General features: G+C 42.0%; 2 protein-coding genes across 3 annotated transcripts in view; both read left to right on the plus strand.

Moving 5' to 3' along the window:
* The first annotated feature begins 1,167 nt into the window (after positions 1-1,167).
* Positions 1,168-9,721, plus strand: tmem51b (transmembrane protein 51b). Of its 2 annotated transcripts, none has more exons than XM_020101431.2 (4): positions 1,168-1,386; positions 2,105-2,207; positions 7,217-7,634; positions 8,180-9,721. In XM_020101431.2, the coding sequence occupies exons 3-4, from the start codon at positions 7,219-7,221 to the stop codon at positions 8,634-8,636; spliced, it is 873 nt and encodes a 290-aa protein (XP_019956990.1). In that variant the 5' UTR covers positions 1,168-1,386; positions 2,105-2,207; positions 7,217-7,218; the 3' UTR covers positions 8,637-9,721. The 2 variants fall into 2 exon arrangements, with proteins under 2 accessions (XP_019956990.1, XP_019956989.1); XM_020101430.2 differs by having other exon boundaries at positions 1,171-1,534.
* A 1,213-nt stretch (positions 9,722-10,934) lies between these two features.
* The window catches only part of skib (v-ski avian sarcoma viral oncogene homolog b), a 31,937-nt gene continuing 26,490 nt past the window's right edge, over positions 10,935-16,381 (plus strand). Inside the window, exon 1 of the mRNA XM_069535755.1 lies at positions 10,935-12,457. Coding sequence (XP_069391856.1) covers positions 11,564-12,457 — 894 coding nt within the window. The 5' untranslated portion in view covers positions 10,935-11,563. The remainder of the gene's footprint in view (positions 12,458-16,381) is intronic.

Below are 16,381 nucleotides of genomic sequence, written 5' to 3' on the forward strand. Positions count from 1 at the left end.
TCATAGAAAATTGCAGATGATTTATGTGGAATACTTATACAAGATGACAACGTTATACTGTACCACTCTGGATAATCAGGCCTTAATTAGAGATTTAACAACACGGCCCAAGTTGTTTTACATGTGGCTCAGCAGTGAAGACACAACGAGGTGCCTTACAGTTGAAACGAAGAGAACTGCTACCAAGGCTTTGCCATCCAAAACAACAAGCGCAGTTCACAATACAAGATTTATCCAAGAAGGGGAACAGAGACGGAGAGAGCCTCCTCCACCGGCTAGGAGTGTTCAGATCGAGCAGGCCAGAGACTGGGAAATGTTGGTGGACATGGGCCAGCGGCTTACAGTCCCATCACATATTGTCACTACCACCCTAAGACCAGACCTGATACTCTGGTCCCTGCATGTCGTCTACTTCGTAGAGTTGACAGTACCAAGATGAAATGAGATGGCATCTGAGGCAGAACAACGTGGCTGGAAAAAAAAAATTTGTTTGCCCTGTGAAGGTTGTCTGTAGGGTTTTATTGCAACATCCACCATTAGGTTGTTCAGAGATCTGGGGATCCATGGACAAGCCCTGCACCAGACCATAAAAGAAACATCACACACTGCAGAACGCTGCAGCCAACGCACACAACTGAAGATATGTCCCTAACATCCACTGGTTGCCACTAACACCTGCAAACATCTACTGGTAGTTGGAAACTTAATTTGTGCAAAAGACGTTGCTGCAATTTTTTCTCTTATGACAGTAAATTAGATGTGCTCTGTTTTTTTCATTTTAGAAATTTAAAAATTATAAATTGATAAACTTGAATTGAATCTTAACTTTATTTAACTTGACTTAATTTATCTACTTAACTACTGAACTTAAGTTAACATTACTGAACTTTACTTTACTACTTAACAATTAACTTTACTACTTAACAATTAACTTTACTACTTAACAATTAACTTTACTACTTAACAATTAACTTTACTACTTAACAATTAAACTTGACTTAATTTAACTAATTAACTACCGTCCTATTTTACTTAACTACTTAACTGAACCTTACTCTACTTAACTACTCAACAACTGTACTAAACTACTCAAGCTAACTTCACCAAGTTATTTTATTCAATATTAATTTCAATGTGTTTCAACTCCTTCGCGTCTTCGTCCCACTCGTCACCAGAGGAAGTGCAGGTGAGGAGCACTAGGACCAGGGGGAGAACGGGTCACAGTCACACTTTACAACCAGGGGAGCGGAGGAGGCTTGTCTGCGGCTGGAACTTGAACAAAGTCGCTGTGAACTATAGTCCAGTGTGGCGGTAAATACAGAAACTAACCAACTGTGTGGTTTTTAAAACCACTGACCCGGACTGGACCGTGAGGGGTTGTTGTAGGTGTGTGTGTGTCTGTGTTTTGTTCCAGTTTGCGCTGTGTGTGTGTGTGTGTGTGTGTGTCTGATCTTCCTGAAAACACCTGCGTGCTTCAGGTAACTCACCGGTGGAGAGGGAAGTGTGAGGAGACTGAGCAGGGAGGAAACCGAAGGTGAGGCCTCTCTCAGATCACCTCCATGATTTCTCAGTCTAAGTGGTGGGTGGATGCTTGTTGGGATATTTAGTTTCTCAGGTGTAAAATCAGAGGAGTGTGAGGACAGGTAGGTCTTCCTGTTCAGAGGCAGCTCCCCTCCCTCTCAGCTCCTCCTCACAAACAATGAGAGCACACACACTTACACCATTTTTAACTTGACTTGTCCTGCTCCAGCACTGGGTCACTGGTGGGGCTCTTATTGTTAATTCCTGTAGTAGCAGCAGAAATCAGGCCCATGTTCTTTACAGGTGAAACTGCTTTTGAAATACTGGAAATGTGCTGATGTTGCAGAGGACACACCCATGCACAGTGTCCAGCAGGCCTGCAACAAAGACACAACCACCAGGAGTGAAATGTCACAGACGGTCAGCGTGTCGTGGCTTGTTGTCTGTCAGGCTGATATGACATGTCGTTCTGCTGTATTCTATGTCGTGATATATGTGTAACTGCAGAGGAAATGCCCTCAAATGGCAGCAAAACCCAGAAACCTATCATGGTTCATTCACCGACCGCTGATCTGTTTTACAGTTTGTCCACCTGAGGATCAAACTCTGGATGCACCCATCTGTACTGTAGTTGGAGGAAGTTAAGAGCAAATCAAGTTCCGTCTCAAGACCACAACAACATTAAGGTAATGACTGATATATGTTTTATTCAATGGTGCATAAAGATAAGTGTCATTTATCCTCATGGGACAAGGATACAGACAAAAACAGATGGGTTCAATTAAAATGGAAACCAATATAGAGTAAAATAACTTGGTTAATGTTGTGCTTAAAGGTCCACTGTGTAAGATTGAGGTGAAATGGAACTATTGGCAGAAAAGGTTCTTTATATTTAAATGTATGTACATTTTATATTTACATGGAGGGGACCCTCTCTACGGAGGCCGCACTGTACCCTTAAGTTAAGATTTAATTTAAGTCATTGAAAGAAATGGCTGGTTGATCCTCAATTCTAATTCTTAAAATCTTTCTATAAGAAAGAAATGTTATTTTTGTACATTTAGAGATAAAAGCATGTGAAAACTTTATCAGAATTATATTGACCTAAATTATCACAGGACTAGATTTCAGTGATTTACTCAACTTCTAAAAATAGAAATAATGATGTCACATCTGTACACTTTATCTGCTTAGACAACAAAAATAAATCTGTCAATCTGCCACATTTTTACAACTCACAACAAATGCATGTTAGTTACTGCGCCTGTTTCGTGGAGACTTTGGTTAATGCTGGACAGCATCAACTTATCACCACAGTAATTACTGTAATGAATGATTGATACAGTACAACTAACCATCTGGTATTTTACCACGGTATCCTTATGGCCATTACATATGTATGTTCAGGTTTGAATTAGGGACGCACCCGTCCAGCTTATTCTTTCCTCACACTAATGTATGAATACCAATGTGCACTCAACCATGAAGGAATGAATGAATATTGGCAAAAAACACAGATTTGTTATAATAATGACATAAAAACTGTATTTAGTGTGGATAATTCATTTCTGAACTGCAGTTTTAGCTCAAATCCATTAAGTATCGGCACCAGTACTGATCCATCCTATTGAATCAATATATCCTCTTGCCATTGTGCATATTTCTTTATCCTCATGATATGAGCATGGGTGCTAGGACTGTACAATATGGCTGGAATCAATACCACATGCATATGAACATGTTATGTTGCAAAGATCTGTGCTTCACTATTTCAGATTATAACAGACACAATTACATTCAGTCGTATAACATGAACCTTAATTGACAAAACACTCTCTGCTCAAGGTTCACTTACAGAACCTGCTTGTTCTGGAGCTTTCCTGTCCATCACATGGTTCAAATCAGCAGTTTGTGTCTGATAAAATGTTCTGAACTGTTGATGTGGAAGTTTGTCATGGTTCTGATCATCTCTGTGAACCTGAGACTGTTTTGTCAACAATAACCTGTCAAACTCAACAAAGTCAAGAACTTTTTAGCTTAAATTATCTGAAACAAAATCATCTGAAAGTCAATTAAGAATATTTCCAAGTTTTTGCCATTCATGCCTTTTATTTATTCATAGAACTGAAATCCTTGGAAGGAGTTTCATTGGCAGCACTGATCTTCAAATTGCTGAGCCTCATCTTTTTTAACTCAGTCACAGTGAGCGCAGATATTTTAATGTAAAAGAGTCGTTTAGTAACAAAAAGCTGAACTAGCAGAAAGTAGAGGATTTAAATATCTGCAGGAGGAGACAGAAACACCTGCTTCAGCCTCACAAGGTAATTCACCGCTTAACTGATGCCTGTGTATCAATAACATCTTCAATAGACCAGTGATAATTTATTGTTCCTCTAATTTCTCTCTCCCGGCTTCTTTGAGTCACACATACACAACATTCAGGACCCCTGTATTAACATCCGTCCCTCCCTGCCCCTCCCATCATTTCTAGGTCAGAACACGGTGACAGGAGCTAAATTGCAGGGTGTGCTCTGCATGAAGGGTTGGACTAATTAACTGGAATTTATGCACCCTGATTGTCATGCTTGAAATACTCAGCCCTTTAAATCCTGAATGAAAAGTTCTTCATTTAAACCATGAAGACTTTTCAACTTTGTGTTCTGTCCTGAGAAGAACGAGCAGGTTATGGGTATGAGGACGGATGCTTGAGATTTTAACTGGTTTATTAGCTTATGTATTGGACATTGTTGAATTCTTATTTTTACCGGGTGGTGTGATTTGTTTTTCTATATGTTGATCCTTCACAATTGATAGAAGATCATACTGGACTCAGAAGGCACGGTCAAACAATCTTATTATGATATCCCACAGAAGGTGTCATTGTGTAACTTAAATGAAGTTGACATGTTCAAGGACATGCTTTAAGAATATCGATTGGTCTAATATCATGGACAGTTTTTACATAGACATGAAATTACTTCAACTGTAACTTTCCTTAGGTTTCATAGGAAATTATTCTATTAAATTCTATTAAAGTAAGAATTCAGCCTTAAGTAAATGTATCAATTGTGGACACTATAAATTTGAGAAATGACACAATTAAATTATGTTTCAGATTTGTATATTAAACACACAAACCATGGAAATAAAGTGCACAGAATTGTAGACAAAGGCAATTTTTACTATTAGACAAAATCCTAATTTTAAGTGTACCATAGTTCTGAATTCCTATGATAAAGCAAAGCTTGCTGATAACTTAAAGGTACAGTGTATAGAATTTAGTGATATCTAGTGTTGAAGTTGCATGTTGCAGCTGAACACCCCTCAACTCGCCCTCTCCTTCCAGACATGAAAAATAACCTGTGGTAGCCTTTAATTGTCAGAAAAACTCAAAAGGAGTTTAGTTTGTTATGTCTGAACTAATTTAAAAAACATGGCGGCCTCCGTAGAGAGGACCCTTTCAATGTAAATATAAAGTATTTGAATATAAAGGGTCTTTTCTGGGGTAAAGAAAACTACAATTCATACAATTTACTGTAGATGAAACAAACTAGGGAAATCATCATGAGAATTATGCTACATTAAATTTCTGCCAATAGATCCCTTTCACCTAAATCTTACACACTGGACATTTTAGAGAGTTTTCACAACCACAGCAGAAACCTCAGTCACTACAGAGGATTTTGTGAAATCTCTGGTGAAAATGTATTGCAAGTCTGAGGGGATCAGGGAAGAGCAGTTTTCGTTTACGCAGATAACAGCTAAAAAAACTACTAAACACTTAAAGGCTTGGATATTACCAAAGTTACTGCCCTGGATGTCGTCCCAGCTGAGTTCCAGAGAGATGCTGAAGAGGTTATTGCTCCCTACTTCACACACTTGATAAATGTTTCAATTTCCCACTCAAAAGGCCCCCAGGGATTTTCAGTCTTACATATTCTGACAGGTGCGCATCAGAACCCTAAAGTTTTTCCCTGTGGTTTCCCTCAAGGAAAGATAATTGGTCCTTTATTTTTCTTATTGTGGATTACCTTCACGATGTGCAGGAAGCCTGTTCATGTCTTTATTTTTCAACAATGAAAAATAACAAGACTGAAGGGACTTGTCCAGTTTATCTGTTGAATGTGATGGAATAAAGACCATGTATGTCCAGATCTAGCGGGTCTTTTTTCCTCACGGTCATTTAGAAGGTCAACTCAGAGACAAACTTTTTGTCAAGAATGTCTTAATACCTGGATAATGAAACAGTAGTAGTTTACATGGACACCAATATTCTGTTATTAACCCTATGATGACAAAAGTCTCATTCACACGTCTCATTCGCAGTATAACGTCTTAGTGGAGTTAGTTTTTACAGCATTTTGCGACATTGACTTAGGGCAGTTACTAAATGTTTGATGACGCATGCCCGCATGAGTTTGAGTGTAAACAAGATGTCAGATGCAGTGTTGACATGAGTCATAAACAGACGATGCTCTGTAACATGTAATGGGAATATGATTGGAATATTCTTTTAGCAACTCATGTAAAGATCATAATTGAAATACTTATGACTCCACCTGGATATAATGGTGTACCTAAAAGAACAAAACATAATTATGGTCGTACTTCATCTCAGTCCACGAACGAACAGTATTCAAAGCTACTTTACAGCAATGAATTGAGTTCACCAGTTGAAACTTTATTTCAGTCTTTTTTGTAGGGTTGTTGTATTGCATTTACTTTTATTGTACAGGTTTCCGTTTAATTAACTATTACTGCAACTGTGTGTCTGGGTCAAATGTTTTCAAAGCTCCACTTCCACTGTGTCATATTGTTATTTTCATGTTGAGTGATATATTTGCTTGAATTGCAGATATGCTGCTAAATACCATAACATGACCATGACCATTCTTCACGTGTGAGTCATTCTGGTCAACGAGTCTCTCAGGTTTATGTTTGTCATGTTAAGACATGTGTGGACGTTCTTGCACTTGTTTCCTCATAACCTGTTTTCTCACCATACTGCTGATATCCATCTGTCACACCACCTCTGCTCCAAATGTAGCAGACTCAATACTTTTTGAGCTTGTGTTGTGCATTCTATTCAGGTTTTCACTAGTGTATGGTCAACTAAATTGTATGGATTGTGGTTCTTTCTACCCTAGAATGGGCCCTTTATATTTAAATACTTTATATTTACATCAGGAGCGGGTCCCATTTACAGGGGCCTCCGTGTTTTTTACAGTAGTCCAAACTAGACAAACTTAACATTTTTTGAGTTTTTATGACAACTAAAGGCCACAACAGGTTCTCTTTCATGTTTGGAAGGTGAGGTGAAAGATACGCAGCTGCAACATGCAACTTCACCACTAAATCCTACAGTGAACCTTTATGGTTTTGGATAAATCATGGATTTACCCTTACTTTGATGCACCTGATATTTTCTCATATGATACTTCATGCATATTAGTAAATAGTTTCACAATTGTAAGGAACTCTGCAGAATAAAAGTGGCACAAACCAGAAGCAATGGATTCTTTAAGGGTTGCTTAAAGGCAGAGCAAAACATGGGTATGACCCATCTTTGTTGGCATTACTTGACTTATCTCAGAGGTTCATAGTAGAAAAGTTTCCAGTTAGAATTTGTTTAGGCTTCCTTATCTCTGGTATCTTGTCTTTATCTTTGTGGTGGTCTCTGTTTTTTGTCCTTTAGGGATGTGTTCCAATCGGAGTATATGTGGCGGCAACAACCGTCCTAACCGGTCCAGCTCAGAGGGCACCAGTTCAGGCGCCCACTATGCCCTGTGCGCCCTGGGAATTGGACTGATTGCCCTGGGTATCGTCATGATTGTGTGGACTGTGATACCCACTGATGGAGATGAATCGGGTTTGCCCTCCAGTCATTCAGTCAACTCCACCTCAGGGCCTGACGGTGGCAGCGGAGACGAGGAGGAAACAGACCACACAAAGTCTTCGTCCGTGGCTATGGTACTGGTTGGAGTAGGAGCAGCCATGTTGCTGTTGTCCCTTTGCCTCGGTCTGAGGAGCAAGAGGAGAGCTCGCAACAGACCTGCCCAACCTGTGGCTGCGGGAGGCCCGCTCATGGATCACGTGCCTGGGGACCAGGAAGAGTGAGTGCTTTATAATATAGCTTTTGTTTCACTTGTCTTAGATGTTCTAAGAACTTCCAGTGCTGCTGCGTTTAGAATATTGGGAAATGTACAAATGTAAAAATATTTTGTTTTCCAGTTCTTTAACATTTTTAAACTGGTATTTCTAAACTATTTGTGGTTTTATATATTCCACTTTTAGGATCTGAAACTTCCATACTTATGTGATAGTAGCATTTCGCCTGAGACTGACTCAGGAATTATTTTGGCCAAGACGTCTCAGACAAGCGCATTTACAGAAAACACAGATGCAAACGCCAAGGATGTCTATGGACGAATATTTCATTTTTGCATAGAAAAAAACTTAAGGCTTCAATATTTCAAATAATAACTTTTAAAAGAGAGAAAATGAAAAATAAATATGGTAGAAAAACAAAGAATAGTTTACACATTAGCTGATAAACCATATAGTTGTAAATCCAGAGTTTGTCTCATTCAAGGAAGTTGTCTGGATAAAATCCAACATATTAGACACACTGAGCGTTGCCTCTTGCATCCTTTTCCAGAGCTGCAGATCCAATCACGTATAATGTACCGAGCTATGAGGAGGTGATTGGCAGTGAGGACTACCCTGTCCGTCAAAGTAACCTTCGCAGCAGCACCTCCCAGCTGCCATCTTACGAGGACATCATAGCAGCCGTTGAAAATGAGGGTACGGAGCCCAAGGACAATCCCACGGAGGACACCCCTCTTAGCGAGTCCACACCAGCTCCTGTCCAGCCGGCCGCTGAGCCCGCCCAGGCTGACCCTCCTGGCCTGACACCGAACCCCAGCCTGCCCACCCGTAGCACCAGCCGGGCCAGCCGCTTACTGCGGCCCCTGCGAGTGAGGAGGATCAAGTCGGACAAATTGCACCTGAAGGACTTCCGTCTCCAGATCCGTACCCCCACACAGAATCCGGTAACAATTGAACCCATCACTCCACCACCGCAGTATGATAACAAGATGCCTGAATTACAGTAGGAGCTCTTCCCTCATCTCTCACACACTGTCTGTTCCTGGTGAAACCAAATAACTCTGCATTAAAAGGACTAATGATACATTTTGAAAGCCCATTTTCTAGGTTGGTATTAAATAGGTTAACTGTGGCTGCGGGCAGTGTGACGCAGGCCGTGCAGACACTTTCCTGAGATAAGAATATTTCAAACTTAATCTCGTATTCTTTATCAATGAAGCTTGCGATTGGCATATTTATTTTGTTATAATGCATCGGTTTGAAATGATCTGCTTTCACATTTGAGATTATTTTAAACATCATGTTAAACTATAATGTCAAACATAGGGCAGCCTCTCAGTTTTATTTAATATCCAGTTTTTCACCTCACCTGGATTTATTATTGTTGTATTTTGAGTTTGATTAGTTTTGATCTGTGGAAAATTTGAATCCATGTCTTGCAATTCAGAAAGGGGTAAAAGGGAAACTAATTATTTGACAGTGGTATTAAGTATCATCAGTGTCAGATGCACCACTTTTCTGTGATTTTGAACCGAAGAAGGCCAAAAACTTTGTGACTTAACTTTTTCTTTGTAAATGTCTGTTCTTGTTTGTTAGTCTTAACTGTCTCCTTTAAAAGGAACTTGTTCAAATGACCTTTTTACATATTATGAGAAGAAAAATATTGTATGAAACAGTAAAACCAGAAGTAAACTATTGAATATTCTACGGGATGTGATGTTGGGATGTGCGTTGCTTCATGATTTTTTATAATAGTTTAAATGTTGAAATCCCTTTTGAATAAGTGTTTTTATCTTTCCTCCAGGATCATGTAAAGATTTTGTTTTTGTTGCACATGTCAATGAAAATAACTATAATTGTAATTATTCAGTTCACCATTGTTCATCAATGCCACGACCGGTAAGAAAAAATAGCCCTATTAAATACAGATTAAAACACCATTAGTGCTACTGAAACACACAAATAAATAATTGCTGCATTTTCTGATGATTTATTTGTTATTTGCCTGCTGTAGGTTCAAGAGAGCGGTTTATTTTGAGAGAGAGAGATTGTCTTTATACTTTCAGTTAATAAAATCTAACTGTAGATGTTTGTTTTGTTCTATATATTGTGTCACCATGACGAACTCCATGTATTTAAATAGTTTAGTTCCAAATTGTCTCTACACCTTTGCTTCAATTTCCATGTGGTCTCAGCGGTCGTTGAAAGTTAGTGACCCCTAGTGGTTAATAAGGGTATAAGACTAAAGTGGGTTGAAACTTTGCTCCAGTTCTTTTGTATTTGAACTGAGTGGGTCCTGTATTAATAATAGGAATAAATAAGCACAAGATAATAGTTGTACAATTATTGCTGATGTATGGATGAGTGGAGAAGTCATGGATGTAAAGATGAATTTGAAGAGTATAGACGTGCGTCTTGATGACTTCCAGTCTTCCCACTATAGTTTAATTTAATATACAGGGTTTATATAACTGCAACATTGGTATAGAATTAGTTTCAGATTCTAAATGTAATTCAACCCTCAGATGTATAGTTCACTAGAACCTCCTCCAGTGGTAAATGTATTCTACTCTTTTCTACTCTTAAGTTTTTACTTTGCTGTTATTTTAACTATTCAACATGTTGCGGTTTGGTGAGAGTCTATTTGTTCTAAATTCAAATAAATGCACTGGGTCAGGTTTGACATGGCCTGCTGAATAAAATAATGTAGCTGTGTGTTGATGCTAATCACATCTGAAGTGTGGTGCACAGTAAAAATACATATATACCTGGGGGTTATTTAAAATGTCCATAAACATATGGGTCGAATTTAATCCACATATGGAATTGGGATCAATAGTAAAGAAGAAAGCAGAAGATATAAGAAGTCAAAACATGAATCGGGCAGATCAGAAGCAATATTTCACGTAGATGTGGATGTACCCATTATTCTTTACAACTATATTTTTATTTTTGTATAGTTGCTTGGTCGTTTTGTTGCATTTACCCTAAAAACTATGCCATCATGTTTTCATTGCAGATCTTTTACTCATGTGACAATAACAAATAGCTTACAAATAAAAGTACTGCACTGAATGTTAATGGAAAAAGTAAAACTTCAGTGAAGTACAGTAAGTTTCGACCTCTGGCTCATGTCTGTGCACATTCAACATTTCTTTCCGTTGCTTGTTTCAACCGTTTTGAGTTTGACCTTCAGCAGAATATTTGATCATCTCGTTTTAAATTCACACGTTTAAGCAAAAGTTAGTTTTTGCTGAATAAAGACAAAAATGCTGATCTTGCGAGGCCGAGGCGAAACATTTGAAGTCGCGAAGTTTATTTTTATATTTCCAGCATCAACTATATTTTCCTAATCTCCACCCTTCGCCTCGGTTCAGAGGGATTTTTTTTTTTTTTCCCTTTTTTTTTTTTTTTTTCTATGTGCAGCTGCCATGTAGCAGAGGGAGGAACAGCTGGCTGAGGGAAGAGCCAGCCCGGGGAGTCAGTCACATTCCTGGCTGGGATTCAATGACTGAACCAGACACAAACAAACAGAGAGGGCGAGAGAGAGAGAGCGAGAGAGAAGGAGAGAGAGAGAGGGAGACAGACTGAGAGTACGCCAGACTGAGCAGACGAGCCGTATTTCGGGCGCACATTTTGGAGTGCGTAAAACCACAGGAGCGCACAGAAACACACTAACCCGTGATTGCGCGTTGGATAAAACGACTTTTTAAATCTCGGAGTTGTCGACTTTAATTTCGCACGCCGACAGGAACTGGTTCGTGTGAATTCAGCAGCCCTCAGTTTTCTGAATGGACGCGCTGGGAAGCTTCTCCGGTGACATGGAAATGCGTGTTATCGAGCGTGTGGCCGGATGCTGAGGACGCCCGATCCGATAAGTCGAATCCATCTTTCATTTTGAGTTTTTGAACTCTGGTTTCTGAGCGGCTACAACATGGAGGGCTCCAGCTTCCAGCCCCATCCCGGACTTCAACAAACTCTCAAGCAGTTTCATCTGAGTTCCATGCGCTCTCTCGGCGGACCGGCCGCGTTCTCCGCCCGGTGGCACCAGGACTCGCTCTTCGGCAAAGATGTCAAATCTGCCGAGATGATGCTCACCATGCCGCCGCAGACGCCCCCGGTGATGTCCGGTCCACTTTTCATCCCGTCCGACCGCTCCACGGAGAGGTGCGAGACGGTGCTGGAGCGGGAACCCATCTCTTGCTTCGTGGTGGGCGGCGAGAAGCGGCTGTGCCTGCCGCAGATCCTCAACAGCGTCCTGAGAGACTTCTCTCTCCAGCAGATCAACTCGGTGTGCGACGACCTGCACATCTACTGCTCCCGGTGCACGGCGGACCAGCTGGAGATCCTCAAAGTGGTGGGGATCCTGCCCTTCTCGGCCCCGTCCTGCGGGCTGATCACGCAGACGGATGCTGAGCGCCTGTGCAACGCGCTCATCTACGGGGGCTCGTACCCGCCTCACTGCAACAAGGAGTTCGGCTCCCTGGAGCTGGAGCGCACCGAGAGGAGCTTCAAGGTCTACCACGAATGTTTCGGCCGCTGCAAAGGCTTGTTCGTCCCGGAGCTGTACACCGGCCCGAGTGCAGCCTGCGTCCAGTGCATGGACTGCAGACTTATGTTCCCTCCTCACAAGTTTGTGGTGCACAGTCACAAGAGACTCGAGAATCGGACAGTCCACTGGGGGTTCGACTCGGCAAACTGGCGGGCCTATGTGCTCTTGGACCCGGACTACACCGGCAAAGAGGAGAAGAGTCATCTGGAGCAGCTGCTTAAAGAGTTAAAAGGAAAATATGATGTGACGCGCAAGCTGTCCAGTAAATCCTGCAGAGTAAGTCTGGTCTAATTCACCTCGTTATTAACCTTCACTTTTCCAGGAATGTTCAATTATTTTTGTTTGTAGTGCTACATGTGGATTTTCCAACAGCCCCAGGCCTCCTACAACAACTGCATTCATTAACACTCATTTTGAGGGTGGGGGGGGGGGCTTCCTCCTCATTAGGCCTGGTCTCTGTCTGCTCTGATTGATTGTTTGCAGCCTGTATCTTGTGCAAGTGTTACCAGTCTTATTAGGGACACCCCCCCACAACAGATAATGCAAATCACATGTCACATCACATCTTTCCATGTATGTCCCCCTCTACTCCTGCACAGTGAAACACCTTATAAACCCACACTCACCTCATATATGTCTGAGAAAAGGTGACAGCGAAGCCTCTAAGCATCAGCTGACACCCCTGAGCATCCATACCCATCCTCCAAAACCCCCACTACCACCACCTCCAACCCCCCAGGGTGAGCCAAGGGCATCTGCATTATGATAAATGGAGTCCCGATGATATATTTTATTAGAGTGAGAGGGGAGAGGGGGCTGGGGGAGCCCATTATGGTGACATGAGGTGGGGAAGGGGGATAAGAGTTTAATGAGGTTTGGGATATGGAAATGTGTGTGTGTGTGTGTGTGTGTGTGTGTGTGTGTGTGTGTGTGTGTGTGTGTGTGTGTGTGTGTGTGTGTGTGTGTCAGAGCCTGGACAGGATAAGATATGTTGTCGCCTTCCAGGCTCCTCTGCGTGGGTCAGAGATGTTTAGTACATGGACAAAGGGCCAGGAGACGAGGTGGCTGTTCCTCCGTCACAGAGCAGCTGTTGTGTGGGACTCTGCTAATGACTGGACATCTCTGTGTGCATCACCATGGTGCTGCTCCATCAGGAGCCGCAGCCAGAAGATGTGTCACAGGGAAAACCTCAGAACTCTCTTTTTAAAAAGAGTCTTCAAGAACTAGATGAAGGTTGTCAAAGTGAGAAGAGCTGTGGGTTGCTTCTTCTGTGTTATTGTTTTCAGTCAAGAGATATTCACGCTAAGCTCCTGAAGGCCTCTAAAGTTGATTTACATCATGTTTCCTCAAGAACTGGATGCAGACTCCTGATAAAAACTCCAAAAATAACTGTCTGCACTGGAAAAGACAGGCACCTGTGGTTAATTTCTCACAGGCCCTCCGTCATGTTAGATATTTTTCTCTAAAACGGTGAGCCCTGCGCTGACAGTCTTTGAGTGTGTGTGTTTGTGTGTGTGTGTGTGTGTGTGTGTGTGTGTGTGTGTGTGTGTGTGTGATACACACATTGTCCTGAGCATCATGGTGGGGAAGCGGGGGTGGAGGGGGCCAGTGCGTGTTTGCTGTGGTTCACTGTCAGTTGTGTCCCAGTTAGCAGACAGGCCTGGTCCTCAGGGAGCTGCACACCAGCGCTCTCCCCATACATCAGCCTGACAGGCCAAGCTGCTGAAAGGCCGGACGGGGGCTTGCAGACCGCGCTTTGGCTCAGCTTACCCATGAAACAAAAACTCAATGTTATCAGTCCGCCTCAGCCTCCCTCTGATGTCAGAGTGTTTTATTAATAAGACAGAGCCTCAAAGGTTACCTCCTCCTGCCTGTGTCATCCGTCTAGACTCCCACCTCAGTCTACTGTACCTGGTGGTCGGAGCGCGGCCCTGGAGGGGATGTTGAGATTATTATTGTTAATGGAGGTGGTGTTTTATTAGGAAAGGGGGATTTTCTTGAGATATCTAAGCGTGATTTGGATTGATCCCACAGTTGTTATTGAAAAACTGTGGATGTAGAAAGTGATTCATAAGCATCATCATTTTTTTAAAACCGCAGCCTCCTCACAAAAGCAGGGGCCAGATCAGAGGAGGGAGTGAGACCGGTGAACCTTTGTGTCTGTTCTGCATCAAACCCAGCATTTCGTCATTTGGCCCTTTACCTAATGTGCAGATGAGGGCAGACTCTTTCATTCAGAAGATGCAGGCTGTGTGAGCCAGGCCTTGACATGTGTCGTCAAAGGGCCGTAACCCCTGACCTCTCCCCAAAGACACTGACCCAGCCTTCCCCCATTCTTTTCACACCGTCCAATCACATGCCCTTGTGTCCAGTCCACTGCCAGATGGCAGTCTGATAAAGGATGCAGGGATATACAGTGGACAGATAACAAACACCCAACTCAAATGTGATTTTCTAATAAAACCTCCTCGTCTTTTTTTCCTGCTGTTTATCCCAGATCCTGGATGATAGTAACAATTGACACCATGAACCAAAAAGGGAGAAATGTAAATTTGATAGAAACCTGAATTTCAAATTCAAATGACTCGCTCCATTGTGCTGAACCTTGCATGCAATAATTCAAATGTTAACTTTCTGATTAGCATGAAAATCTTCGGGAAAGAGGATTGGAATTGCAAAAACTTGTTTTTTTAAGCCAAAGTCAAATACTTCTGAGCATTAACTATATGAAAAAAAAATCCCTAAGAAGTGAGGGCAATGCGATCAGTCATCTGACTGAGTGGAGAGTAAAACAGGGCTCTGGAGGACTGTGTGGGCTCTCCTTAATGGAATGGATATTAAAGCCATTCAACTGAGGCCAATTTATGCTCTTTCTCATCCCATTGTTCTCCTCACTTGATGAAATTTGCCTCCGACCTGCAGCAAACCAATCAAGTGTGTGTCAAAGGGCAAAAGGTTGTGTGTTTTTGGTTATTAGCCGTTATCAACAGTGATTGAATGAATTAATGAAAAATATCTCCGTGCCTCTTCCTTTGCGGAGGCTGTGTGCATATGTGCTTGTGTGTCGGCGTCTTTATATACAGCGAGTGTATACGAGTGGGTTTGCATGTAAACAGGCGAGTGTAATGACTGGATCAGCTGTGCGAGCCAGATTAAAATGAGCTCTCTGCCGGCTCATTTCCATTCCCATCTGTCTGCTGACCTCTGGGAAGCCATGAAAGCTGACATGGTGCATGTCTCTGGTCCTTGATGGGCCTGTCTGCCCAGCACTGACCCAGCCAGCGTTGACCCAGCCAGCGTTGACCCAGCCAGCTAAGACCCGACACACCCACATCGCTCAGATAAGCACTGAGTCACTCTCATTTGGGTCAAGTTTAGCTTAGTATTTAGCATATTTTATGTTATATCACTCCAGGTGCTGGAAATTAATTTTTTGGGTAGTTTGTTGTCTACATCATTCTTTTGAGAGCATGTCGTCTGAATCCACCCCCCTCCCCTCCATCCAAATAAAAGACCATCACCTCGTCTCAGCAGTGACTGGACGGAGCTTCTTGGCCGAAGCGGAGACTGCATGTCAAGGCAAAGGGGTGTCAGAAGCTCCCAGGGGTTGTGGCCTCCATTCTGGCAGAGGTGACCCCATGTTAAAAGGGTGTCAGCTGGGGTTCTGTCATGGGTGATGTGTGCTAAAGACCTGCCGCCTCCTTTGTTTGAGGGCCGCCCTTTCAGGGGCTGTGAAGTGCAGCCACTTCTCTTTGTTCAGGCCTTGTTTCTCTTAGGTGCTGTGTGGATATGTCTGTAAAGTCCAGCCTCACCCAGGGTGGGAAATCTACGCTCGGGAGTTTGCCATGTCACTGGTTTCCTGGCTGTGGGCTTGAAGACAGACAGGAGCCTGCAGTGGTGTCTGCATGTCTGAGAGAGGGAGGATAATACTTCGATGTTATGGGTTATTGTTGTTTTTTATTGATTCAGCAGAATCGTATAATGATGAGATGAACTTTTAAAGTTTCTTTTGACCAAATTAATGAGGAGTTGGTTTTATAAAAATCCAACTAAAGTAGCAATATAAAATGGGATATAGTTAACTGCTTTTAATATCAGTTTAACTATGTTTACATTTTTTTTGATATCAGAAAATATCCTTAATACTACGTACTGTAATCACACCTTTTTGTCCTTCAGTCTATTCTTCAAATATGTTTA

This window comes from Paralichthys olivaceus, chromosome 2, assembly GCF_024713975.1.
Source record: "Paralichthys olivaceus isolate ysfri-2021 chromosome 2, ASM2471397v2, whole genome shotgun sequence".
Lineage (NCBI taxonomy): Eukaryota > Metazoa > Chordata > Actinopteri > Pleuronectiformes > Paralichthyidae > Paralichthys > Paralichthys olivaceus.